General features: G+C 46.4%; 1 protein-coding gene across 1 annotated transcript in view; it reads left to right on the forward strand.

The window, feature by feature from the left end:
• Positions 1-27,138, forward strand: part of TRPC7 (transient receptor potential cation channel subfamily C member 7) — a gene marked incomplete at both ends in the record, with an annotated part of 110,571 nt that overhangs the window by 62,252 nt on the left and 21,181 nt on the right. The window contains 3 exons of the mRNA XM_080914411.1: positions 5,006-5,222; positions 16,279-16,512; positions 21,293-21,557. Coding sequence (XP_080770537.1) covers positions 5,006-5,222; positions 16,279-16,512; positions 21,293-21,557 — 716 coding nt within the window. The remainder of the gene's footprint in view (positions 1-5,005; positions 5,223-16,278; positions 16,513-21,292; positions 21,558-27,138) is intronic.

Raw genomic sequence — 27,138 nt, forward strand, 5'->3', positions numbered from 1 at the left:
GTGTGAGGCCAGTAAGTTCTTTAAAATGGAAGCCTTGGATTAAATCATTTCTTAGCATCTTTAGCCTCTCAGCTGGGCTCCTGTGCCCAAGGGCCTTTGTGGCTGGCTAGCCTGTTGACTGGCTGACTTTGGTGCTTTCTGAGTGCTCCCCTAGGTTGTGTGCCCGCTAAAGTCCCAGGCAGCTTCTCTTCTGCAGGTAGGACCCAGCAGAAGTCAGCACCATGGCTCTGTGGAGGAGCTGCACAGTCCAGTTAAAAGTGTAACGGGAGAGGCTACTTCCGCATCATCAACCTGTAGTCTTCAGTTACTGCCAAAATCAGTCCCAGGAATCAGCCTACCCATCTTCCCTGCCATGTGACTCCTGTTGGAAAGAATTTCTCAGGATTTGTGGGAACTCCCCTCCCCATCCCAAACAAGCTTCTAGTGAGAACAGGGTTTCAGCGGTTTTGAAGGCTTCCTCAGTCCACACAATCCAGGCACCAACCGGAAGAGAATGGAGGTTGCAAAGGGCACACTCCCCTGCAGTTGTTCGTACCAGAAGGCAAGCCTAGGCTACAGGAAATCCCATGCAACTTTCTGGTCATGGGAGCAACTGTGTCTGCTCCCCAGGGTTCCTCTTATACTGCTACCACTTCTGTCACCAAGTCTCTAAGGGCAGTTCAGCAGCAGGCACTTGCTGGGACAGGACTGGGTGGTGCCGGAGGCTGGTTACTCTGCTGCTGTGCACAGTCTGAGCCCTGCACTGAGTCCTCATCTAGGTTTCCGCCAACATTTTTAATCTGTGTCTCTCCCCACTAGGCAAGGAGCAGTCCTTAAGGGAAGGCCCCACGCTTGATGACTGTTTTCTCTCTATTCTCTCCAGTTCCGCATAGTTGGCACTCCAAACAGGCTCATGGCATGTACAGTGATCCTGTGTGGGTCCTTCATGAACCCTGGCATGAGTCAGCCAAGGGGCTAGAGAGATGGCGCAGTGGTAAGAGAGCTAGTTGCTGTTCTATAGAAGGGTTTGGTTCCCAGTATCCAGATCCAGGGGATCCAACACTCTCTTCTGAACCCTGAGAGTACCAGATATGAACGGGTCACAGACATATGGAGGCAGGGACTCCATAAAATAAATAAATCTAAAGAAAAAATTTCAAAGAATCTGTCAAGTCACTCAAGTTTCCCACTAGGGGATTCTTCCACCATCAGTCCTGTAGATCAAGAACTCCCTACAGAGCATGTGCTGTTCGCTGGACATTACATTGGTCATTGCTTACATTAACCACAGGCAAGTATTTATCTTTTCATTTCCATTTCATAGAAGAAACAGAGACGCTAGTCAATCAACCACCAAAACTCTGTGGCCTTGTGACCTATAGACTGTGTCTATAGGTCAAGAGTAACCATAAGCCCATGGTTACTGTAATGGCATCTGTGTGACTACACACAGCTCCAGTAGAGCTGCATGCCAACTTTTCTAGAAAAGAGAAATCAGATCTAGCACATGCCAGACCCTGCCTTTTCCTTACTGGCAACCCTATCTTGTAGAAATACCTAGTACTTCTTTTAGCCCCTAAACAAAGAGTGGCCTCACACTGTACTATGAGAATGCCCTAATTTCAGGCTCCAAAAATAATCCACTGCCATAAAAAGGAAGATACCTGAGCCCTAGGTTAGGCTTCTATCTGGATTTCGTTGCTCTTACTTTGTTTTAAATGTGTTCATGTGTATGTCTATGAGAGTGTATGCCACTTGGGTGAAGGTACCCACAGGAGCCTGAAGAGGGTGCTGTCTCCCCTGGAGCTGGTTATAGCTTATTTGTAAGTTGCCCAATATGGGTGCTGAGAACCAAGCTCAGGTCCTCTGCAAAAGCAACAAGGGCTCTAAGACTCCAAGTCATTTCTCCAGCCCTTGGTTTTGCCTTAAGATAGCATCTACTTCCTGGGCTAGCCTGGAACTCCCAATGAGCCCAGACTGCTCTCAGATTCCTAATGTTCCTGCCTAATCCTTCCAGGTACCAGAACAGGCTCACGGCAACTGCTGTACTCTCATCCACAGGCCACAGTGATGGAGCTGCTTCATTGCATTTCCAGACTCACAGTCCACACACTGCAGGCAGAGGGAACTGTCCCCCCCCCCCCCGCGCAACATTCCAGCAGCAACTATAAACCTAAAGCTATAACATTGACTTAGCTCTAACAATCCTAGAGCTGAGTGACCTTACTGGTTAGTCTTTTGTCTTGTCTTCTCTTGGCTCATCAGTCAAGCTTATGGAAGGCAGCTCTGCCCTGAGGTAACTTGCTGCAGAAATTACCTTTGTGGGTGAAACAGGAAATCACACACACACACACACACACATACACACACTCGTATAAATACACTCACACATTCATACACACAAACACACAGAAACACACACCCTCACACACACACATACATACACACTCATACATTCATACACACACATACATACTTACATTCACTTACACATACATTCACATTCTCACATACATAAACACACATCACATTCACACATAAACACACTATACACACATAAATACACACACCTCACTCATACACACACATACACACACATAGTAGTGGCAAACCTTTACAACCCCACTACTTGAGGCAGAAGATTGCCATGAAGTTGAGTCTGTCTCAAAAGAAAGAGATGAAAAGGAAGAAGCAGGAAAAGGAAAAAGAGAGAAGAGGGGGAAGGAAGAGGGGGAAGAAGGGAGAGCCACGAAAATAACTGGCTCTCATCTGCCAATCACTCACTCATAGGGATGCTTTATGTTCAGAAGACCCATCAGTCCTCCATCTCACCTTCTCACCCTATTGCCTATGTCAAGTGAAAAAGGAGACTGAGGTAACTTCCAAATCAGTGCAGGGCATTGAGTTACTTCTTGTTGCATTCTGGAGTAAATAGAATCGTTTTTAGGGGTTCATCTTCTGCTAGAAGATGCTATGCTGAGAGACCCCCCCCCATAGCCATCTTAGGTGAGAAGCAGGTGCCTGGCCTGGGTAGAAAGATGGAAACTGCTTCCTTACTCCAGAGTCTCAAATGGCTTGTCACTGGCAGACCCCACGTACAGCCCAGAAGGAGATAACCTGTGAGCTCTAAGGTCTTTCTCTAGGTGTCTCCATCTTTCTTTGATGGACCTTCTGCCAGACACAGATCTGGTAGCTGTGTCTGTTCCTCAGTGCCTCCTCTCCCAGAACTCACCATTTCCCTCATTGCTTATAAAAAACACAGGCAGGGAGGGAGAAGATACTATGTTTCAGCTATTTAGGAACAATTCAGTGAATACTTAAGAATGGCCAAGGTCAGATGGTTGGAGTCTCTAAGATGGCAATGCCCATAACTAAAATGTTGAAAACTTCAAACTAGTTATCAGATGCAACAAACCAAGCATAACATGGCATAGTTCAGACACAGCTTGATCCTACTGATTCATGTGAGATACTGTTTGTCCTCCCATTTTGCATTATCAATTTAGTATATGTCCCTACTGTCAAAAATACCAGTCAATAAATGCAGTTATTTATGTATAATGACTTACAGCATTATACATAAGTATATAGAAATGTTATTTGGTAGGTGTTTGTGGGCCTATGGTTGTCAGACAAACATCTCTACCCCTCTGGAGTTGTTCCTAGTGTATCTTACGGTAATCGACATGTGCACACTGGTAACTTTGAACATGGCCATGGATGCCTAATGCGTGGCTCAGTCATGAATGTTTTAAAAGGATAAAAAACAGCTTGCATATTATAATTCCAATAAATGAGTCCCATGACATTCAAACAATTATAAATCATGTTATACTGACAATGAGAACAGGGGGTGGTTACTGACTGAAACGCATTAGAATACCATCAAGCTATCTGATGTGCAAACATTGTCTGAACACAACTGTAATCCAGGAATCTTGCCTTAGAGAAGTCCCTGTGGTTGACATTCAGTCTGTCTCCCAGGTGACATTTACCTCCGGGACTCCTGAGTGAGGTAACATGTGAACTTCAGTTAATCGGCCACTAGTTATAACTGAATCCACCTTGGAGAAGGAGCTGGCCTCTGGAAGATTCCCCTCCTTTGCAGTATCCTGGGGGGAAGGTCAGACTTGGTGAGAATGACAAAGGTGGCCTAGTGAAGACCCCTGGATCTCACCAACATGATGAACTTTAGCTGGTGTGTCATTAGACAGAGAAGACGCCACCAATGCTTGCTTCCCTGGGTCATTCCAGACTCAGTGGGAACAAACACACCAACTAACAGGCCACAAGAAGAAACCAGTGAATTTTAAGACAGCACCATGAAGCCTGTGATCTGTAAGCATGCTGCTATCAAATTATAAGTTATAAATGTTTTGGAGACAGGGCTTGCCTGTGTAGCTCCAGCTAGCCTTCAAATGCTGACCCTAGTGCTTACCCTAGACAGTTTTCAAGAAAGGGGGAAAAAGTCCCGCATGACTGCAAAGCAAATAATCCCTGAGTTGAGAATGAATCAAAAGGAAACTGCAAAGATATAAATATCAGGGTCTGTCAAACTTTATGGAAGTGCAGCTCAGGTAACAGGAAGCACACAGCCCTAAGTGAACACAAGAAAAATGGAAATGGCCGTCTAAACCCAAGCAAATGGATAAACCCTGGTGTGCACTTTTAAGATGTATATCCTGGTTAGATACTGTTTCCTCAGATTGGAAGGGTGTAAGACCATATCCATGAGGCGGAGGGCACCAAGGTCAATAACATATGTAACCTGATTATGTATTTATGTGTTCTATTCCTTTAGCCCCTTCCTCTGACTTGTAAACAACTTTGAAGTCAGTAGTACATAGATTTGCTTAAACAGTTGTACATATGTAAGAGACAATGTCTATGTTCCTTCCAGTTTCTGTCCAAGACAGGAGAGTCTCTGGTTAAATTGTGTTTTTATGAAACAAAGCAACATGTTGCAGAGAACCTGTACCCACCTGAGCTGTCATTTTAATATGTCCTGTACACACTTTGTCTCCAGCTAGGACGAACCCTGAGGAGCCCTTTCATGAAGTTTGTAGCCCATGCAGTGTCTTTTACCATCTTCTTGGGACTTCTAGTTGTGAATGCATCTGACCGGTTTGAGGGCATTAAGACTCTGCCCAATGAGACCTTCACAGACTACCCCAAACAGATCTTCAGAGTGAAAACCACGCAGTTCTCCTGGACGGAGCTGCTCATCATGAAGTGGGTCTTAGGTAAGCCAGATGCTATGTCTTTTCTGTCTCTCTGAGATGACATCATTAAGTACCAACTTCTAGACTCCCCTTCTGTGTCTGTGCCACTCTTGGCTGATGCGATGCCCAACACCAAAGTCAAGATTCTATACAGGAGGCAACATAAGCCCCGATGTTGAAAGGAAATGTTTGGGGAGGGACATCCGCTGGGCACTCTTGGATACAGGTGAACTTCACATGATTACAAAGTGGTTTTGCCTGGGAAACATGTTGATTATTTAGTTCCCTGCAAACCTTAGAAAAAGCCTATTTAAAGAATGGTAAAATGTCATAGCTTAAAGTACACTTGGGATAATCCAAATATGTAGACTTTGTATAGTAAATATTACCTAAAATTTGAGTAGTGCCTTAGTTAAGTCTCTACTGCTACAATAAAGAGCTTCACCAAAAGTAATAGTGAGGGTTTATTTGGCCCACACATCCTGGGTCCCAGGCTACTGAGGGAAGTCAGCACAGGGATTCAGGACGGAAACCTGGAGGGAGGAACCGAAGCAGAGGCAACGAAGGGGTGCTGCTCACAGGATTGGTCCTCCTGGATTACTCAGTCTGCTTTGTTTTTATTAGGCAGGACCACCTGCCCAGGGGTGGCGCTGCCCACAGTGGACAGAACCTTCCACATCAATCATCAATCAATGAAATCTCCCAGATTTGCCCACGGTCCAGTCCAAAGGGAAGATTTTCTCAATTGAGGGTCTTTCTTCCCAGATGACTCTAGCTTATGTCAACTTAAAAGACAAAACAAAAATAAACACACACACACATACACACATAGAATAACATGTTGAAGTGTCGGTTCTTCCTCTCAGCTCCATGCTCCCAGAAATAAGACTCAAACTCAAAATATATTTACAAATACCTTGGCCATACAGGTAGGTCTACTCTGACTAGACCATCACTAAAGAGGACCCACTTATTTTGACCTACATTTTGCCACGTGGCCGGTAGGTTACCTGTGTTCAGGTACCCTGTGTCCATAGGTCTGTCTCCTCATCTTTTTCGGGATCCTCTCCTGCCTTCTTCTCTCCCAGAATCATTTCCCTTCCCATTTTCTGCCAAAGCCATAGGCAGTAGGCTTTTAAAATGACAGGAGAGGCATCCATACAGTACACAAGATGATCTCTCCACAGTGACGTGTTATTTGTTTATATTAATGTGCTAAGTGGTTGTGAGTTCCTATCTGTGTTGATATTTTGTGCTTCTGAGGTTTGCCACGATTTCCTAGGAAATGGCTCCCAGTGTCCCCCGTTTATTACTGGAAATGGCTTAAACTGGATGCAGAAAATGCTATTGATTTCTTTTTTCTAACATTGAAAACCGCAAATGTTAACAGGAGAAAAATGAAAACTTGCCAAAGCTATCATCAGGGATATAATAAATAAGCAAAACCCTAACAAGCTGTAAACTATATACTACAAAGCCCTGGATTCATGGGGATATTTCTAGATAACTAAAAGTTTGAAAAGAACTGGAATCAGTGTGGTAACGAGAGCTGGTCAATAAATCAGCTAACTACCGCTTTCCACCCAGATTTTCCTCTCCTGACAAATATTTAATATTTGCATAACTGTTATTATATTTACAAGTATTAAGTCAAAACATATAATCAGGATCAAAGTGTTTGTGCCATCAAACAGCAAAATCATGAAAGGATGTGTACAAAGATTACATAACACATGGCCGGGGAACACATGGGAAAACAGACCTACACTGGACCACAAGTAGGCAAGTAGAGATCATGAGAATGTGACCTGGGGCAGTCAAGACAACATGCCATGCTTCCCAGAGACATGTGATCAACTGGCAAGCCTGTGACCAGAGAGTTGTTTAGTGAAGTCATTAACACTACAGCTGAACAGAGAAGTCACCGAACCCTGGTATGCTGTTATATCTGTGGCCTTTCCCAGTTCAGGATCCTTCCAGGGCCTCTCTTAGACAGCCCTTTGGTTTAGCATCATCAAACACTTTAATACTAGGTTCTCTTAAAGATTCACAATCTGAGTTTTTGAGTGTTTACAGTACAAGTTTCTCACTCCCCCCACTCTCCTACTTGTACCCCGGACTACAGTGAGTACATGATCCCTTTAAGCAGTTACTACAAGCTACGCCTCCTAGGCCATGACATTTTCCTGAGGTCTCTTATGGCTCCTCCTAGGTGTCAGAGTCTTCTTGCAATAGTGGAGGTGTGTCTCCAGATGGTGGCTCTTAGAGTTACACAGCTTGAATTCTGACCATTAGACCAGAGCTGAGTTTTCAAGAGTTAATCAACTGAAGTGTTGGAGAAGAGCCATTCACAGTGGCCTTTCTTGCCTTGTTTAATACAGAAAAAATGTTTTGCTTTGCTTTCTACTAATGTGAAAAACTCACAAAATGTTTATTGTAGATACTCTTAAAAAACACAAAACTCAAGAGAGGAACAGAAGGAATCCGTGTGTGTTTCTCATCTTGAAGAATCATGGAGCCATGGCCAGTCTGGCCTGTTTCCTTCACCCCATGCTATTCTGAAACCAGGTCTGGGATTATGAAACTTTTATGTTTAAAAAGAAAACACCAACTATGAATTATTGCCAAGTGTAGAGTGGCACAAACCTTAACCCCAGCACTCTGGAGGCAGAGGCAGGTAGATCTCTGGGAGTTTAGGGCCAGCCTGGTCTACAAAGCAAGCTTCAGGGATATGTAGAGTAACGCCACACAGGAAAGTCTGCTTTCTTCTTTTTCTTTTTAATCCCAAGCCCATCCCACCCCATGTCACAGCTCTGTTTGCCATGCCTGGGAATTTTAATCCCAGTAACTTCTTTTTCATTTCAGATACTTTTCACTTCATGAAATTCGTATTCTTTTCGCATTTCTCAATTCTTTTTATATCTTTACATCTCTCATTTCCTTCCTCAGTGTGCTTGCATTTCCCTGGAAATCCTTGAATATATCGTCTATATTTATAGTGCTTCTTAAATTCTGGCATTTTTGTGTAATTTCCCCTGGCTAGTCTTCCTCCTATAAGTTGAAATTTATCAACATCGATCGATTAGGGCCTCATAAGCTGTGTTCTTGAGCATCTGAGTTTTGTTGCCTCCACAATTCCTCTTGCTAGAACAGAAAAACAAAGGCTGGGTAACACATAAAGCAAAGAGGATTGTTTTGGTTCTTGGTTGTGAAGCGGGGGGTACCTAAGATGGGGCAGCTGTGTCTGACAAGGACCTTATGGTGGAATATGGGGGACAAAGCCAAGTTCATAAAAGAAGGTACCAGAGGCAATTTCACCTCGCTGACAGCCCCATCACCGATTATCCCCAGGACCAAGAAGCCACTGGTGTTAGGAAAACATTAATTTACACCCATGACCCAACCAGCCCCTGATCGGCCCAACTTCTCAACACTGGCACACGGAGCCTCTGTTCTGGCAGGAGCATGCCATCATCTAAAGACTGGCCTTATGCAGACTGGGTATTAACTAAGCTTTTGCATGTCACCTTGAGTCATTTTTCAGGTTTTGTTAGAGGGCCTGTGGAGAACTTTACCATACAGACTATTCAGCTGGAGCTGATTTTACCATGACTATTACTTCTGTGCTATAGAACTCACTTCAGTGGTCTTTACTAGAGGCCTCCAGTGTCAAAATGCCTTTCAGTTCTGGGTGGTCACAGCGCAAATGTCTCTCCATTCTGGCAACCTTTCTGGCTGTTGTGTGTGGAATTCCACTCCACCTGTTCATGGCTTGGAACTCAGCCACGGACCCAACTTACACATCCATGCCTGTTCCTTCTGCATGCCTGTACTTGTGGGTTCACTCTCAGGCTTGTGCACCTCCCTTCCCTCAGAGGCCTGTCACAGGACATCTTATCCTCCCCCTCCAGCCAGTGACCCTGTCACTCTGCTCTGCACTGCTGCAGGTGGGGCATGGGCTTCCAGAGAGGATGTAGGCCTTCCCGTGGGTTTAAGGGGCCACACTCCAGTGCAGCCTCTTTCGAATGTTTGCAAATGGTTCATCTTATTGAATTTCTGGGAACAGAAATCAAGACACATTCTCTAAAACAGAGACAGAAACCTTTATCAGAACTAACGAGGCCACATGGTAGCACATGCACTTGTAATCTCTGCAGCTGAGGCAGCAAAATCACCAATGTGAAGAACCTGAGTGGGGGTGAAAGGAGGGGAGGAAATTGGGGATATAGACTGAGAGACAGAGGGAGACTTGGGTGGAGAGAGTTAAGGGGAATAATTCCTCTGTGCCATCTTATAACAGTAATCAACCTTCTGTAAGAGAGAGGCAAGTGGATCCTTCTCCCAGTCTTCAAGATTCCACCAGAATAGCCGAACAGCCAGAGAGCATCTTATCCCCTACCATGATAGTCTGAAAGCATTTTAGACAGAAGGGGTGGTGCACCCTGACCCTAGAATTGGTAGCAAATTGGACATGTTTCAGACAAATGTTTCTGAGATCTTCACACTCAGAACAGATGATAGCCATGTGGGTAGAGGCTTTGTAGGCTGTAACACAAGTGACGTCACAAACCTTCATCGTGTATGCCTTGGGACAGGGGCAGAGGCAGGGGTCCAGTCCCAAAACCCCTATAGTAAGCTGGACATCAAATGGTTAGTGAGGACAGGTAGAGAAGGGTCCCAAGTTGAAGATAAAGTCAATATTTACCGACATATTACATGTGAGACATGAGGAAAACTGTTGGGAACAGTAACTTACAAAATGGTCCAAAAGGAAGTCATTCACTAGGATGGGAAACACAGGGGTGAAGGAAGGCATTTTGGAGGAGAGAGGTAAATGAAAACTCCAGTTTGAGACATATATTATAGATGCTTTTCCAAAGGGCAAAGATTTGGAGAGAACCAGTGTGTATCAGAAAAGGTCAGGTAGTAAATGGTGTGTGCATCTGAAATTAGGAGTGGGGGCAGGGTCAGAAACAAATCTGAGCACGTCAGTATATTTAAGCAAATTACCCCATCACTACCATAAACTAAGGATGGGGCCACAGGGCACAGCAATGTTAACATTTGGGAACGTGAGCATTATCTAGCAAAGGAAGACCCAGAGAGTACTGGGCTATGAGCAGAGTAAGGAGCTGGGGAGCGCTGCCAATGGAGCACGGAATGCTGAGTCCTGAGGTTTGGCCATCCAGAAGCAAAGCTCCTAATAGATGATAGGAATGGGATCTGGTGTGCATGGCCTGGACCTGGCCTTTTCAGGGTCATGGGCTCTCTATTACTCACTATAACAGGGGCAAGGTCATATAGAGGGCAGGAAGTAAATGGTGTGGCTGACACACTGATGGAGGTGCGCTGAAGGTCTTGGCTGGCATTTTCTTCTTTTAAGATTGTATGTGTGTGAGATATATATATAGTAACTATCTTCAGACACACCAGAAGAGGGCATCAGATTTCATTACAGATGGTTGTGAGTCACCATGTGGTTGCTGGGAATTGAACTCAGGACCTCTGGAAGAGCAGTCAGTGCTCTTAACCACTAAGCCATCTCTCCAGCCCTTAGCTGGCATTTTCTATTTCATCACCTTTTCCCAATAGATACATCTAAATGTTAAGCATTTTATCAAGGATTAGGTGCTTTGCCAGGTGCTAGGGAAACAACAGTAAGTATGACTAGTGTAATCTTGTCCTAAATACCTGCTGGAGCCCTTTAATAACTGCAAAAGAAATGACTTTGAAAGATCTGAGCATACTGTCTACACATGGTTCTTCGTGCTCTCACGCCTTGAGATACAGCATCTAAGCCGCTCTAACATGGAAGAGCACAAAGTAGCCTTATCCCCTGCTGATGTTCTTGGACTTCTGCTCCTTATCACAGCTAAGAAAGCCTTTAACTAGTGGCCAGCACAGATGCGCAAATTTCCTATCTGTTGACACACCAGACGCCTCGCTGTAGTATCTGGGCCAGCTGGTTATAAAACGACACAAGCCATCAGTCCCTCCTTACCAAACGCAGCTCCGGAAGTAAAGGAACCTTGAGGTCTTGAACAAGCCCAGCCTGCTCCTTTCAGGGATGGAGGCTTACCACTGGGAGGTGAAGGGTCATGTTCAGATCTGCTTCTGCCCTTCCCCTGCCTCAGCACAAGAGTAAGAGTAATCCATCTAACCATAGTCACCGCTTGTCACTGCCTCAAAACTTTTGTAGCTATCCATTCCCTTACTTGACAGCTAGTGCCCTTACACCAGCCTAGGGTGCCCTCAACTCTCCAACCCCCTCTCTGGTTTCTCTGTCACCACTGTCTACCTCACTCACTGTGTCAGCTCCACTGCTCTCCTTGATGGTTTCTGCCCGAGCCCTTTTCTGGGTTGTACTTCCTGCAAGGATCTCGTGGTTCTTACGTGTCCACTTCTGTTCGGGTCTTTGTGTGAGAAAGAGCCTGGGAACAGACCCCAGAGCCTCAGGTACACAAGGCAAGCAGTCTACCACAAACTTAGACACCAAACCCCTAGACTCTGGAAGGTCTTCTTCAGATGAGGCCTTTATAAGCCACCCTACTCCAAAACCTGGGTCCTCTTCCTCCTGGCCCCTTCTCTTTCTCCCTAATGCTGAGCACTGACCAGCCCATACGCCTTACTGGGTGTTTCTGCAGCCTCAAAAGTGTGCGGCTGACTCACCCTCTCTGCGGGGGGTGGGGCAACTGGCCTCCTCAATGACTTCACTCAGTGGTCACATGTCATAGCAATAGCCTTAGCTCCCTACCACACTCCTCCCCAACATGTTCTGTGAGACAGTCAAAGTCAGGAGGACACCCTCTGTCACTCTCGGTGTTTTACCAAGCTATCGAAAAAATACAAGGAAATGCCTACAGAGAGGACTGTAGCCACGGGGACTAAGAAGACAGCATCAGAGAGACAGATTAGCACCCGAGAGAACACAGCACGGAGGGCACACCTGGGGAGGAGGGGCAAACTTGCTGTAAGTCATACCATCTATGGAGCTGCTGGAGAAACCTTTGCAGAGTGAGCCACAGCCCAGTCAGCAGCTGTTGCCTGGCTTCACATTAAAGCAGCGACTCTGGGGTAGCTGAGGAGCCTGGAAGACAGTAAACTGACAGCAAGCCTCTAGAGATGGCCTCAGAGAAATGGGAGGTTCCAGAGAGCAGTTAAGACCAGAGGACTCTCCTAATGTGCGGTTCTCCCATCTAGAGGAAACTTTTTGTGGAAGACCTTCTATCCCTAGTCTCAGAAGAACCTGGCATTGGTTGTTCTTCTTCTTTCTTTCATTTTTAAATCTTTTCATTACAGTTGTTAATCATCCTTTCACGGTGGGGTAGACATGTGCACATGTGAAGGTCACCTGGCCAGGGTCACTCATTTCCTCTCACCATGTGGGCTCTGGGATGACTGACCGGGTTGCCAGGCTTGGCGCTCGCTCGCTGAGCCTGCTGCATTGATGGGGCGAAGTGCGAACACCAGGACAGCAGCACATATGTGCCAATACCAAAAAGAGGAACCGCCTGGAACTGCTGTCAGGGAACCATCCTGGTTGTTCCTCTCACCAGCTTGCTTTCTCCAGGTTAGCTTTCGGGTCCCACACCAGCTCCCTCGACAAAACCCACCGGGATTATAACCTCCAAAGGCATGGCTGAGTCTGAGCTCTAGGATCACATCTCCATGGTTAGTCAAGAGGAAAAACTATACAATCCCGCTTCCCTGATTTCTTTCTGGTTCTTAACAAATTCAGTCTTTGAATAGAGCCTTTGGGTATTTAGCCAGGATGTCTAAACACATCATCTGTGGTGGTTTGAATATGCTGGGCCCAGAGAGTAGCACGATTAGGAGGTGTGACCTTCTTGGAGTAGATGTGGCCTCCTTGGAAGAAGGGTTGTGAGGATGAACTTTTAAGACTCTCCTCCTAGCTGCCTGGAAGCCAGTCCTCTGTTTGCCTTCAGAACAAGATGTAGAACTCTCAGCTTCTCCTGCCCCATGCCTACCAGGATGTTGCCATACTTCCTGCCTTGATGATAATGGACTGAACCTCTGAACCTATAAGTCGGATCCACTTAAATGTTGTCCTTCTAAAAGTTGTCTTGGTCACAGTGTCTGTTCACAGCAATGGAAACCCCTAACTAAGACACAATCCCAGGTGATTTACCAAAGTTTCTTCTAGCAAGTCAGAGCATGTTACTGTCCTGTTCATCATGTTTGAAGGCCGTTCATGGACTGGTGTAACCCTCACTCAACTTGTACATGAGTTTCGTCTTCAAAGTGAGGATACTTACAGCAGCTGTCAGTTAGGATGTTATGAAGAACCAGGTGGTGTCTGTAAAACACTTAGCTCAGGGCTGGGCACCTAGAAGAAACTGGACAACTGCTGGGTGCTGTAATCAGAAGACAGGGTATAAAGAGAAAAGTGAAACTATTAATATCAACCTTCTGTCTGGCAAGCATATAAACCTTGGAAATGCTAACTCCGAGGCAGCATTTGGATCTTAAAGGTGGATGCAGAACTTCTTAATGTATTTTCCTTCCTGTGAATTCATGGAATACCCTGTGATGACCCAATGGTGAGATAGTAACTTAAGGAAATAGGCAATATGAGACCCTGGGTTAAAGCAGAAGGAGCCTCTGACTCTTTAAGAAATGTACATAGCTCTGTCACCAAATGCTTTGAAGGGAAGCCCTCTGAGAGGCCGGAAGGGAGCCAGTGCTTTTCCCTCTACCTAGCCCTGCAGGCATTACTCAGACATTATATACATCAAGATGCTGATGCCTGCTGAGGCTTCCTAGCATGCCCTAACCCCCTTCTCTGCCAAGCTCCTTTCTTAATTATTGGCGACCTTGTTCTCTGAGCTCTAGGCATTTGTGAGTAATGGGAACTTTGCCTGGAGGAATCTCAAGCGCCAAGCATCCTTTATCCTCTTGGGACCCTGAGCTCTAAACAGCTCTCAGACTGACATGTTAGGGCAAAAGGCCTGGGGCTCAGCTACACCATAATCCCAGATGCTCCTCTAGCGTCTTGGAAGCAGGAGGCCCAGCTCCCCTTACTGACATACTTCATTTCACACACTCCTGCTTTCATTAGGTATCCCGGCTGCTCAAACCCTCGCCCCGTGCTACTTTACTTCTGGCCTTGGGATGATTTAAATTAACTCCCGTGATTAATATTTAAATCTAGGAAGACTGACAAGGACATCTGACCATGAAATAATTGTCAGTGTCTGGTGATAATAATTTCTGTTTTAGTTTCATAGAAGCTTTTGAAGTTCCTCCAAAATGCACTCAAAATCAGGGGACTTATCCAGTATCCCACTGTCAGTGAATGGCCAGGCTAGAACCCGATCCCACAGTTGGCCAAATTAAAACTGATTACCCACCCCATGACCTCATCCACTGGGACATTGGTAATTTTAGTCTAGGGGAAGAGAAAGTAAAAATAAATAAATTACCCATGTTTTTTTCCCTAGCCTAAGATGGGTTTTCTAATAAGATTTCTAAATAGGCAAATATATTTCAGTGTTAAGAAACTTAAAGTGCACTGAACTACTATACAAAGTCTGATAGGGTGTGCATGAAAAATATGCTTTGTTTAGAGAAAAGCAAGCAAGGGCCACGAGGAGTTGGGAACAGTTCTTGCTGTGGGAACTTCAACTCAATCATCAGCAAACAGCTGCTCTCAGACTATTTTTTGCCTTGGAAAAATATTTCAATCCCTTTTATTTGAAGGGCTTCTTCCACCACCAAATGTTGATCCTAGCAGTCCTTGGGTAGGATCCCTGAAGACTGAAGGCAATCAGCTCCTCGCTGTTGTATGCTCTGAGGTTGCACTGAGCCCCAGGCAGCCTCCCTCTGGAGGACAGAGCCACCACCAATGTCCACTGGCAGGAGCATCTTTGACTCCCGGCTTTTTCAGCAGCTGAATCCTCAAAGAAGCCAGTTTTGTAATACAGGGTGCTGTCAGTGTGGGGATTTACCTTGGGGTCATTATGGACACATGACAGTGTCGAAGACAGAAGTGAATCACTACCATGTGACCTGATTAGTTACTAAGGTGAACGAGTTGAAACCTGAAAGCGCTCTATGTAACTCATAGTCCACCAAAAGAGGATCTCTTGTGACTATCAGAGAGAGGAGTCAGGAATGCAAGAAGTACCCGGCACCGGGAGGCAGCGGGGGTGGGGATGGGGTGTTAGCCTGGGGTATATGTCATTTTTGGCACTGGCAGAACATTCCCCAACTGCAGTTTCTCTACATGGTGGGAATTTCATTTTAAAACTCTTAATTAAAATCAGAAGTTGTAAATATTGTACACACTTACAAAGTGGCCATAGTCCTAGACAACAACAGGTCTAGAAGTCTACACACCAAAGGACTAGGTTCTCAACCTGTGACCCAAGACCATAAGAAAACAAAGACATTTCTATCAAGATCCATAACAGAAAGTAACGAAAATAATTTTATCATTAGGAGGTGACCACAGCAGGAGGAACTGTGGACTGCTGCATTAGGAAGGTTGAAAACCACTGCCTGGGCCATGTTTTAAGGTTTTCTAGGAAGAGGAAGAGGGATGGAGGAACCGGTAACATTTTATATGCCCCAACCTCCACATTGTTTACTGTGTAACAACGAGGAGGTTTAAAATCCAATTTTAAAATCCAATTCCTTATGTAAAGGAAAAGCAGAGAAAAGTCAATGCCCCTATGCTTAAGTTCTCTGAACCAACTACAGAAACAGAAAATCTGCAAATTCGGGGAAACCGAATTCTAAATCACCTGTGGGGCCTTCAGAAATCCCGCAACCCTCAGCTCCCTTCGTTCCTAATTTCTATCTACTCTATATTAAAGTGTGTGAGTTCTGCAGCCTCATCTCCCGCATTCTGCCTGCAAAGTCCATCTATGGGTGGGCCCCTCTCCTCACTTCAGATGGGTTTACCTCCCAGTCCCAAAAATTCACCAGTAAGTTTTCGAAGGTGTTTCCACCTGTCTGTCTCTAGCGAGCACCACAGGGCTAATATTTTTCTTTCTACCAAGCTCCCTGGGCATCTGCCAGAGTAATTGAAAATGGGCCTGGCCTTCTCCCACAGGAATGATCTGGTCTGAATGCAAGGAAATCTGGGAGGAGGGGCCGAGGGAATACGTGCTGCACCTGTGGAACCTTCTGGACTTCGGGATGCTGTCCATCTTCGTGGCCTCCTTCACCGCGAGGTTCATGGCTTTCCTCAAGGCCAGCGAGGCCCAGCTGTATGTGGACCAGTATGTGCAGGATGTAACGCTGCACAACGTCTCACTTCCGCCGGAAGTGGCATACTTCACCTACGGTGAGTTACAAGGGTCAATTAGCCTGCGTCCCATGAGCTGGGATTCGGAACCTGGAAGGGCAGATCCCACAGGTGTCCCCAGCACACACACTTACAGAATGTGGAACTAATTCATGACTTAGAAATGGATTTTTAGTGTTTGGAAGGATGGGTTTATTTCGGGGAAGTTCTTGAAACGTTTCTGTAGATTTTTTTTTGGTTTTGTTTTTAAAGAAGCCCCCCACCTCCCGCCACCCCGACGAGGGGAATATTTATACTAAATTTTTCCTTCCATGCTCAATCCTCTATTCTGCACAAAGGTAAGTTCTGCTTGAGTTCAACATTCTTTCTCACGGCGAGGCAGGTTCTTAAAAGAGACATCAATACACTGAACATACAAGTTTGAAACGGGTGTCATGGAAACTCCTAACACGACTAAGGCTGCTGCCTCCAAGAAGTCTGAGATCTACCGAGACCTCTTCTTAGGTGACAGTGGGATTCTTGACTACCCTGCAGAAAATAAGTTCAGAATGGGCCATTACAAATAAGAGTTGGAGTTCATGAGGAAGAAAAATCTGTAAGCAACCCTAATTAAGCTCCTAGGATCACCCTCCCCTCAACATTTGTTTAGAAAAAATGCAGGCAGCCTCTGCAGCTAATTTTTAAAATACTTTACTAATTCTTTGAGAATTTCAACAATGTCTTTTGATCATATTCACCCCAAGCCTCCCTCTCTAACTCCTCTCAGACCCTGTGTCCTTTGATTTTTTTAACCAATTGACCCATATTCTCCAGTTTGTGCTGTACATATATTATTCCTGGGGGGGGGGGGAATCCTACTGAGAGCCACATCCATAAAGAAAATGGACTCCCCCTCACAGAAGCCATCAACTGTCCATGGCTCTTGAAGTAGGGGTGAGGGCTCATTAGTTTCATTGCTTTTGGCCATTCTAACAGGTGTGAGATAGAATCCCAAAGTAGTTCTGATTTGCATTTCCCTGAAGAGTAACAGTATTGGCTGTTCCTTTATGTGCTCTCCAGCCATTTGTGTCTCATATATTTTGAGAACTCCCCACATAGTTGGGTACCCCATTTTTCACTGTGATATTTGTTTTCTCACTGTTCGGCTATTTATAGTTCTTTATATATTGTAGATATGAACCCTCTATCAGATCCACAGTTTTATATTTTCCCATTCTGCAGTTTGCTGCTTTGGCCAAATGACAATGTCCTTTACCATAGAGAAGTTTTTCAGCTTTGTGAGGTCTAATTTATTAGTCAATGTTCTTAGTGCCTGCACACACAGTGTTCTAGAAGTTCAGGAGGTCTTTGATGTGCCAATGAATCAAGACTGTTCCCCACAATCTCTTCTATCAGATTCCAGGTACTTGGCTTTGTGTTGGTGTGTTAATTGTGCTGGGATTCTTGACTCAGGTTTTAACTAGACCCCACAGTGAAGAGTTTTTTTTTTTTTAAACTTCCTTTTTCCTCTTAAACTTTTCTGCCTCTCTAGCCTACCTCAGTGGGGCTCTTAGGATGCTACCAGAAGCACAGTATTATTTCATATGAGAGAAAATTCTGGCCTTCAGTTGATTGAAACTCATAGTCTGTAAATTTTATTTTTGTTTATAGATGTCTTACATACATTATGTTTGTGCACCCACATGTGTATCTGGTGCTAACAGAAGTTCTGAGCCATCATGTGAGTGCTGGGAATTGAACCTGGGTCCTCTGGAAGAGCTGTGCTCTTAGCCACTGAGCCGTCTCCCCAGACCCCTGAGAGCCACATCCATAAAGAAAATAGATATTTTAAAGGGTTTGAATGTCAAATATCCCTCCTGGTAGATAAAAACAAACCACTGAATGGCAGGGTACAGCCACGGCCTTCAGAGAACTGTCCACATAACACAAATGTGGTAAAAGAAGTGCAAGCCCCGGTTACAACCACTGCTTCCTGGTCCCTGCTCCCGGGCTTTTTTGGTGTAGGAATGCAGGTTTTTCTTGATCAGTGTATATTTTTCCAGTCTATGCTGCTTCGGTTCCTCCAGAAAAGATGGGCGCACCCTTCTTAATGTCACGGTACGGGTTGCAGTATTGTCCCCGCGGTAACTTCTATTCCTCTGTGAGTTGCATTAGGTCCCACCTCAGCTCACCAAACATTTCTGTCCTTGCCTTTTCCAGTTCACCTTGGGCCCTTGCTGCGCGCACGTGCTCCAGCTATGGAGGCCGAGCACCCTCTTGTGGCGAGCCTTCCAACCATTTCAGTATCAAAAGAATGGGGGCGCGGGAGCGGGAGGTTTCAGGTTGTGAAAAGCCTTATTTTTTACCTAGTGGAAACAGCTCCAAGATGAAAGTCCCTTTGTGTTTTATGCCAGCACTACAGCTGTGTCAAGCCTATTTAGGAAGACTTGTCTGCACCGGAAGTCCAGCCTGGACCTCTAGGAACAGACAGTTCCTAGAAGTTACAGCTGCCTAGAAGTAGTTTTCACTGTTAAACAGCTGAGGTTGGAGGTGATAAATTGTAGGTGGCATTGAGAACGGAATTCATTTTAGTGCCTCTTTAATAGAAGAAGCCACTTCTAATTTCATGGATGTATTATTTATCCATAGAGGGCAGCAGGTAGTTTAGAAAACATTGTCTTTGGTGGACTTCTGAATTCTGACTTGGTAAGAACTTAAGAGTCTGTGTTATTGTGTTCCAAGTGCAATTTGGAATACACTACATGAAACTGTTGGCACAGCTTCCTTTACTAAAGGTTTCTCCCTCTATTATAATTAATTTAACAGAGCCTGCCTTTAAAAATAAAGAATAAAGTTCCTTCCCCCTCCACCTCCCGTGGGGTGCCAAGAATTGCCATGTAATATGCTCTCCATTTGCACTTACTGGCTCTGAAAGGGGCCCCATACCCCCAAATCCAATCTTCAAAATGGCAATGGTAATGTCCGCTCTACGGGGCTGTTGTGAAAATCACAGCTAATTTAGTGTGAGGGCTAATTTAAGTTTCTCAATGTTTCTCATTTAAGCTTCATTCAGCAGGTCTCAACGGGGATGCCACTGGCTTTGTCAGCAGGGCAGTTTTTACCACTCGGTGCAGTCTGGGGCCATCTAGGATGGTCCGCATCTGAGGAGTACTCCTACCTAGGCACTGTTCGAAGCAGGCACTGGTCACTGTCCCAGGAGGGAGGTACTACCCTTGCCTGAGACTTAGGCCTGCGTTAGGGCCCAGTGGAGGCTTACTCAGATACAGCGATGCTTGTAAGGGACCTCAGGCCCTAGGACTCACCGGTCAACACCAACACTGTTCCTCCAATAGTGTTGTAGCAAGTCCGTGTGACTGGTCATCCCCTTTGAGACCCTAGTCAGTCTGTGAGAAAGGCTGCCAGCAAATACTTTTGGGGTGAGCAGAGGGGCAGAGAGCAAGATTATGTTCACAGGCAAACCCTTCAGATTCCTGGTCCCCAGAAGCTGATTTGTTCTGGCTTGTGGCTATCTGAACATGTGGTTAGAGGTTGTTTAGTCACTTTGTTAGGAAAAAGAAGAGAGTGACCCAGGACCTGTGAAAGAAAAGAAATGTCCCAGGTTTCAGCACCAAAGTTAGGAAAAAGATGAAGAGCGTGTGGGAGGGGGTATGCTCCATGGAGGTGTGGTCAGGCATGGGGGTAAGGGGGTTGCCTCTGGGGTCCCATGTTGGGAATCCCTTCCTCCTAAGGGACCAGCCACATGACAGTATGGTACAGAGTAGAGTTTATTTAGGGCATGAGGAGGGGAGTTAAGAGGGTGATAGAGGCTGAGAGAGAAGACAGGAAAGTAGTAGAGAAATAGAGGCCGGCCATGAGCACGTGGAGAGAGAGGGGGGAGGGGAATGGGAAGAGGAGGGAGGGGCAAAGAAGGGAGAGCAAGGGCGAGAGACCGAGAAAGCAGGAGAGCAAGAAGACAAGAGGACAAGAGAGAGAAGGGTGGGCAAGCAGCACCCTTTTATAGTGTCAGGTAATGGGGGTGGAGCATACCTGTCTGTTGCCAGGCAACCGTGGGGTGGGGTTTACAGAATCCCAACACACTTCACAGGCATTTACTAGTGCCTGTTCTGTACAAACTCTGCCCAGAGCTCTATGTATGTGTGGCTTAAAGGTCAAAGTCCCTTAAGGCTGACGTGATTGTCTGCCATGATCATACAGTGTGGCTCAGGAAAGCCAGTGGACTGATTTCAGCCCATGCTGGTCTCCACTGCCTCCTCATGCTTTCCCAGTGAGGGGCCCGGCTCCTGTGTGTGGAGGATGGGAACGTAATGGCTAACTCTGCAGCATTTGTCATAATAAATATGCGTGGGACACCACAGGGAGCTCACAGGAGAACAGACACCTAACCTGCTGGAGTTCCAGGCAACTTCTGGAAAAAGATCATTCCTAAACTGAATCCTAACGGATGATTGGAAATGAGTCAGGTCTGAAGTAAAGTTCCGGGCAGGTGAGACATCTCATTCCAACAGCATGGTATCTTGCTCACTGAGATTACCTAAGGGTAGAGATGGCAACGGAGCATGCTTCCGGTTCCTAATGAGTGGAGAGATAGCTTAGCAGCGCAAAGTACTTGCTGCTCTGCAGGAGGACCAAGGTATAACACCTCTTCAGATATCTCACAACCTCCAGCTTGAATGGGTCTGAAGCCTTTCCACCCTTCTTGGGTCCCCGCACACATGCAGACAGAAAATAATAAGAACATGTCTTTTGGAGATGCCTAACCGGGGGCTCTTCCAGAGCAGACCTCATCCCCCAGCAAGTAACACAGATCCTTTCCTTTCAGCCAGGGACAAGTGGTGGCCTTCGGACCCACAGATCATCTCGGAAGGGCTGTATGCCATTGCTGTTGTGCTCAGCTTCTCCCGGATCGCCTATATCCTGCCAGCCAATGAGAGCTTCGGACCCTTGCAGATCTCCCTGGGGAGAACTGTGAAAGATATCTTCAAGTTCATGGTCATTTTTATCATGGTATTTGTGGCCTTCATGATCGGAATGTTCAACCTGTACTCCTACTACCGAGGTGCAAAGTACAACCCAGCGTTTACAACGTGAGTATCGCAGTGTGTTCCCTCCCCGAGGCCATCTCTGGGCATCCCCCAGAACCCTTGGGAACCTCTTGTAGGCTGTTCCTTGCAGAACTCGGGTTTCTGTGAGGTTGGTGTGAGTTTTGCTCTCAGTGTTTTAAGGCTTGGTTTCTGATATTAGAAGAACAAAAGGACTTAAATCTTCACCCAGCCACTGCGTAGCTCAGGCTGGTCTGCAATTGATGATGTAGCCGAGGTTAGCCTTGAACTCACAGAGATCTACCTGCCTCTGCTCCTGAGTACTGACATTCAAAACAAATGCCACCATACGTAGCCATTTCTTCAGTTTTAAAATGAGGATGGATTAGTTGCTTTTTTTTTTTTTTTTTTTTTTTTTTTGTTACTGTGATAAAATACTGTGACCAAGAGCAAATTAAGGCAGAAACAATAAGTTTATTTGGGTTTACAGTTTCAAGTTGGAGGGCCACTCATAATGGCAGGAGAAACACGGTCACAGGCAGATGGATCTGTAAATGAAGAGATCGAATCTTCAGCCACAAACAAGAAGTGGAGAAAGAAAAACCAAAGGTAGGGTAGGACTGTGGACTCTCAAAGCCCACACCCCCAATGAAATACTGCTTTCAGCAAGGCTACACCACCACCTCACACAATGCCACCAACAGAGGCCAGTTGAACCTCTGAGGGACAATTCCCACTCAAACCACCATAAGGGGTAATAACAATGTCTGCCCCATGACAATAGTGTGAGGATTCAGCAGGATGGGGTGTCCCAGAAAGTACACAATAAAATGATTTTTACATTTACTTATATTACTTAGAAACAGAACCTGACAAATCTATGCTATTAGGTCCAGAGAGCTATAATCCAAGGAGGTGGGAGTGAGGTTGGAGGGGAAGGGAGTAAGCAGGCTGAGAGAAAAACAAGGGGCAGGGAAGGTTAACAGAGGCTGCTATCTGACTGTGTACCCTGCTCACAGCAGACCTCTCCAAGGAGACAAGAAGAAAACATCCCATCTCCGAATAGCCTATTGGAAAGACAAAGAGAATTGATCAGTCAGATCTCTCTCCCATCTGCTGTCTCTCCTGAGTCAGTCACTGACTCTCCCGTAGTGCAGGGAAGCCCTGGGGCTGAGTGCTCTCCCCACCTGGCTGTGCACAAAGCAAGTTCTGCAGCTTCATGGGCCTCTCCAACTTTCCGGTCTCTGAGGAATAGCAGGGTCTCCAAGAGGCCACCAGGAGTACTGAGCTAAATCTAGTAAACAGATATAGCGAAGCCAAATTCCCACCCTGCAGGCATTAATGGCTGATGGCCCTTAGCTACATCATTGGATGTATCTGAGCCCAAGTGTCTACCTCAGGGTCAACCCAAAAAACACAGCTCTCATCTTAAAGGGAATAAAAGAGTTTCCGGAGCCATTTTCAGTGACCGTGGCCCAGAACAGATTTAGGTTACCCCAAATTCCATGTTCCAACATGGAAGCAGTTTCATGACGTTGTATGGTTTTGCAGAATGATCAGAACAAGTTTAAGATCTATTGGTGTGGGTACATTAGAGAGGCAGGACCAGTGAGGTGGGGGAAACTTATCTATGGGCTAGGATGCTTCCTAAGCCTCTGGATAGGCAATGGTTAGTGGGGTAAGTTAATAGATATTAAAAGGTTTTTTTTCTATTGCCATAAAATGTTAGTCCTGATGAAAAGATGGGCAAAGAATGGCTGCTCTGTGGGGCTAGAACTAGTCCGAGATAAAGTAGCCAGCCTTTGGACCCGCAGCATCCCAGTCTTTCCACACAAGTGAAATGCTAAGTGTCCATTGGCCTCTGCTGACAAAGCTTCTGTCCAGGACTTCTCATTCGCATCTGTAAAGAGGAAAAGGGACAACCCATCTTATTCTCAAGTGCCCTCAACCTCCTCCACAGCCGAGTACTTCATGCAGAGTGTCCTGGTACAGTGTCTCCGGTCTCAGACATCCTCCAGACCCATAGGTCCGAGAACTTCTCTTCATTAAGCTTTGGCCAGAATCTTGGGAGACGAGTGTTCATCCACGCAGGGCATCAGCTGGGACCAGGAGGGCTAAGAACCTTCTGACCCATGTCCACAGGTGGCACCTGAGTTTTCCAGCCACTTCAAGTGACTGGTCCCCTGTGTGATCCTGCTGCAACGAGGCCTTGGCTGGCTCTTCTTCTAGGGAAATCACTCCTGGAGGGGGGATAGTGTATCTAAGAACAAAGTGGTTTGACCTCCGCTCCACTTACCTCAAGGCTGTGGTGGTGCCCCCTGCTCAGTGAGCAGCCCCATGTGTTGCAAGAAGTGTCTGCGGAATGCAGGTGCTAGGCCCAGTGCTGAGGAACAACGGAAGCCTGAGAGCTGCAGGCTTCACACAGAAGCAGGGGCCGTGCAGTTCAGAAGCCTCCCTTATTGGCAGTGCCAGCGATGGGCGTGGCGACCGAGCTGGCACTGTAGGACCCTCCCTGGGCAGTGGCCTGGCTTTCAGACTGGCTACAGTACATCATGTGGTCTCTCACACTCCTTTTTGTTTCTCTAAAGCCTGTTGAAGAAATGGATAAACCAGAATCACCCAAAAGCAGGTTTGCTCTGAAGGTCCTGGGGTGTGTATGTAGACGGTTGGCAGGACGTGGGGATGACAGGACCTAAAGGCATCCAGTCAGCAGGAGCCACATTGTCAACAGATGTGGGGAAGAAGGGAAGGCTCATGTGTCTCAGGCACCAGAGATGTCAGACACCAAACTACCCCAGGGCTTCCTAGTGTGGGGACAAGGAGCCCCGGGCACAGCAAGCACAAAGAAGAAGGGACCTGCTCCCTCCTTGGCAGGTCCTGAACTGTGAGCAGGGGTTGACTGGAGGGAAAGTCAATGGAGGAGAGCGAACAGAAAGAAGAGAGAATGTAAATGTCACCCCTTCCCTTTTGACTGTACACTGAGGCATGTCACCCCCAAGAGATCAGCCAGGGCATTGAAAATGCCCTGAGAGAATAAAGGAGTCACTTGTATTTGGGGACATGGAGTGTCACCATGCTGGTGATGAAGTTAGAAAACCCTACTGAAGTGCATTCTGCCCCAAAGCAGGCACCAGGCCACCTGCCTAAACATACAGGTATGCATGCACATACACTTATACATACACACACACACACACACTCACATACTCACACATTCACTCACAAATACCCTCACACATACTACATATACCACACATATGTATACAGACATATACTACACATACATACACATACACTCTCCCACCACACACATTCATACACAGACACTAAACACACATACACACACACTCACACACACATACACTCATACAGTCACACATGCATACATACATACACTCACACATATGCTCACACACACCACAAACACATACACATCATACTCACTCATACACACAGACACTACCACAGTCACACTCACAGTGACACACACACACAGAAACTGTCTCTCTGTAGATCCTGAAGTTGCAGGCTAAGAGAGGATTCCTCTCCTCTGCTTTCACAGTCTTAAAAAGCTACAGCCATAAGGAAGGGTGTCCGGGTTCAAGCACACTGCAAGAATCATCTCACCCTCAGTTTTAAACCTGATCCTCAGTACCTTCCATGTTCAGGGAAAGCTGGTCTCCCAACAGCAGCTCCTACAGGGAGCCTCTTCATGGAGTCCTGCCCATCCTAGGGAGAGGTCCCCGGGCAGGTCACAGACTCCAGCACTAACTGAATCTGACCAAGCTCAGTTCTGTACTATGGGAGGGGTGTGACATAAATTCTGAGACAACTGAGCAGAGAAGGTGTGGACTGCAGCCCCCAGCCCTCAGTTTAGATTCCCAGGGTACTCTAGTACCTAATCGGGGACCTCTCGTCCCTCCTCCCTTCCCATTTCCTCCATCCAGCGGCCCTCAGGGAGGGGAGAAGACTGTGGGAGGGTTAAATGAGTCCATCTCCAGGTGTGAATGAAGACCCCAAGATCAGTGGTCCTCAAAACACCAGGCTCACACAGGGGCAGTGGCTAAATCTAAGGTTTCCTAGACCCCACCTCTAAGCCTCTAATGACAGGGGTTATAGAGCAGGATCCGGAGCACGGTGTGGACAACGCCTGCCCCTCCCTGGAGAATAGGCTGTTGAGAGACGCAGGGAAGGGGGCCCGACTCTCGTACTCTGTGGACTACTCTATATCCATGCTTATCTGGGTGGTCCCAGTTTACAAAACAGATGAAAAGATGTGGGAGAGTCTCTCTGCAGGAGGAACCGGAGTTAACCTGGAGACATAAGGGAACATTTGTGGGAATGAGATCTCAATGTGTCAAACAGGGGTATGAAGTATCCAAGGATACATTTGTTTTTTAAGCCACTAGGATTTTGATACAGGATTAAGCTATAGGTGTTCGGTTTGGTTTGGGGCTGGGGCATGGCTTGTGGAGACCTCTGTTCAAATCCCAGAATATACAAAAGAGCTGAGTGAGGTGATGAGCTACCATCCCAGAGCTGGAGAGGCGCAGGCTCCCTGGGGCCCCCTGACAGCTATCCTAGACCAATCCATGAGCCCAGGTCGGTGAGGGAACCTGCTTCCAAAACCAAGGTCAACAACTCCTGAGAACACCCAAGGTTATCCCCTGGCCTCCACACCTGTGTTCATGCACACACATGGACTCGTGCATACACACACACACACACACACACACACACACACACACACATGCATGCATGACCTCAGTGTGGATCACATCCAACATTATCAGCACACAGATGCACTTTCAGAGCAAGGAGCCTGGCACAGTGACTCTTTGGTGGCATTGTTAGCATTTCACACCACGGGGGCAGGTTTTTCACAGCACAGGCCGTCAGATAAATTCGGATCCAGTTGGACTGAGACCTGAGTTAGATCCTGCGAAGGCTTCTGGTATCTTAACCTTCGTCTCCACACCCAAGGGTTCTCTCGAAGGTCTGGGTGTTTTACAAAAGCACTTCTGTGTCAGCGGCTTCCAAAGAGGGAAGAGCAAGGCTGTGTGTGTACATGCACAGCCGGGACCCATTACACATGACAGACAACACACCTGCCAGCAGCTGGTTCCCTCCAAACCACCTGTTAAAGACCAGAAATGGCCAAAAAGGAGGAGAGGGGACTTTTAGATCAGTCTCCAAGTATCCAAGCCATGGATGAGGAAGGAGGGAGGAGACAGCCCGAGGACACGCCTCCTTTAAGAATGGGAGAATGGGCTCTCACCAGCGATGTCTATTTTTATCACATACTGGAAGTCAACGAAGTTAGGCTTGCTGTTTGGAAATTTGTCTTACAGTCAGCTTCGCTAAGATTCACATATCCCATAAAGCAAAGTCATTCCACGTCGATATTATATGAAAATGCTGGCAGCCTAGCACTTTGGTTATGGAAGAAAAAAAACAGAGAGAAAAGGTTTGGCCCACACATGACATCCTCCTGGGAGAGACTGCAGAGAAGATACAGGCCCTCCTTATATGACGACACATGGATTAACGAAGACATCCTGAGCGCTGGGCTATTGAGTCGCTGTAGGAACGTCGCAGGATGTACTAACACAGACAGATAGCATCG

The sequence above is a fragment of the Micromys minutus genome, assembly GCF_963924665.1.
Source record: "Micromys minutus genome assembly, chromosome: 1".
Taxonomy (NCBI): domain Eukaryota; kingdom Metazoa; phylum Chordata; class Mammalia; order Rodentia; family Muridae; genus Micromys; species Micromys minutus.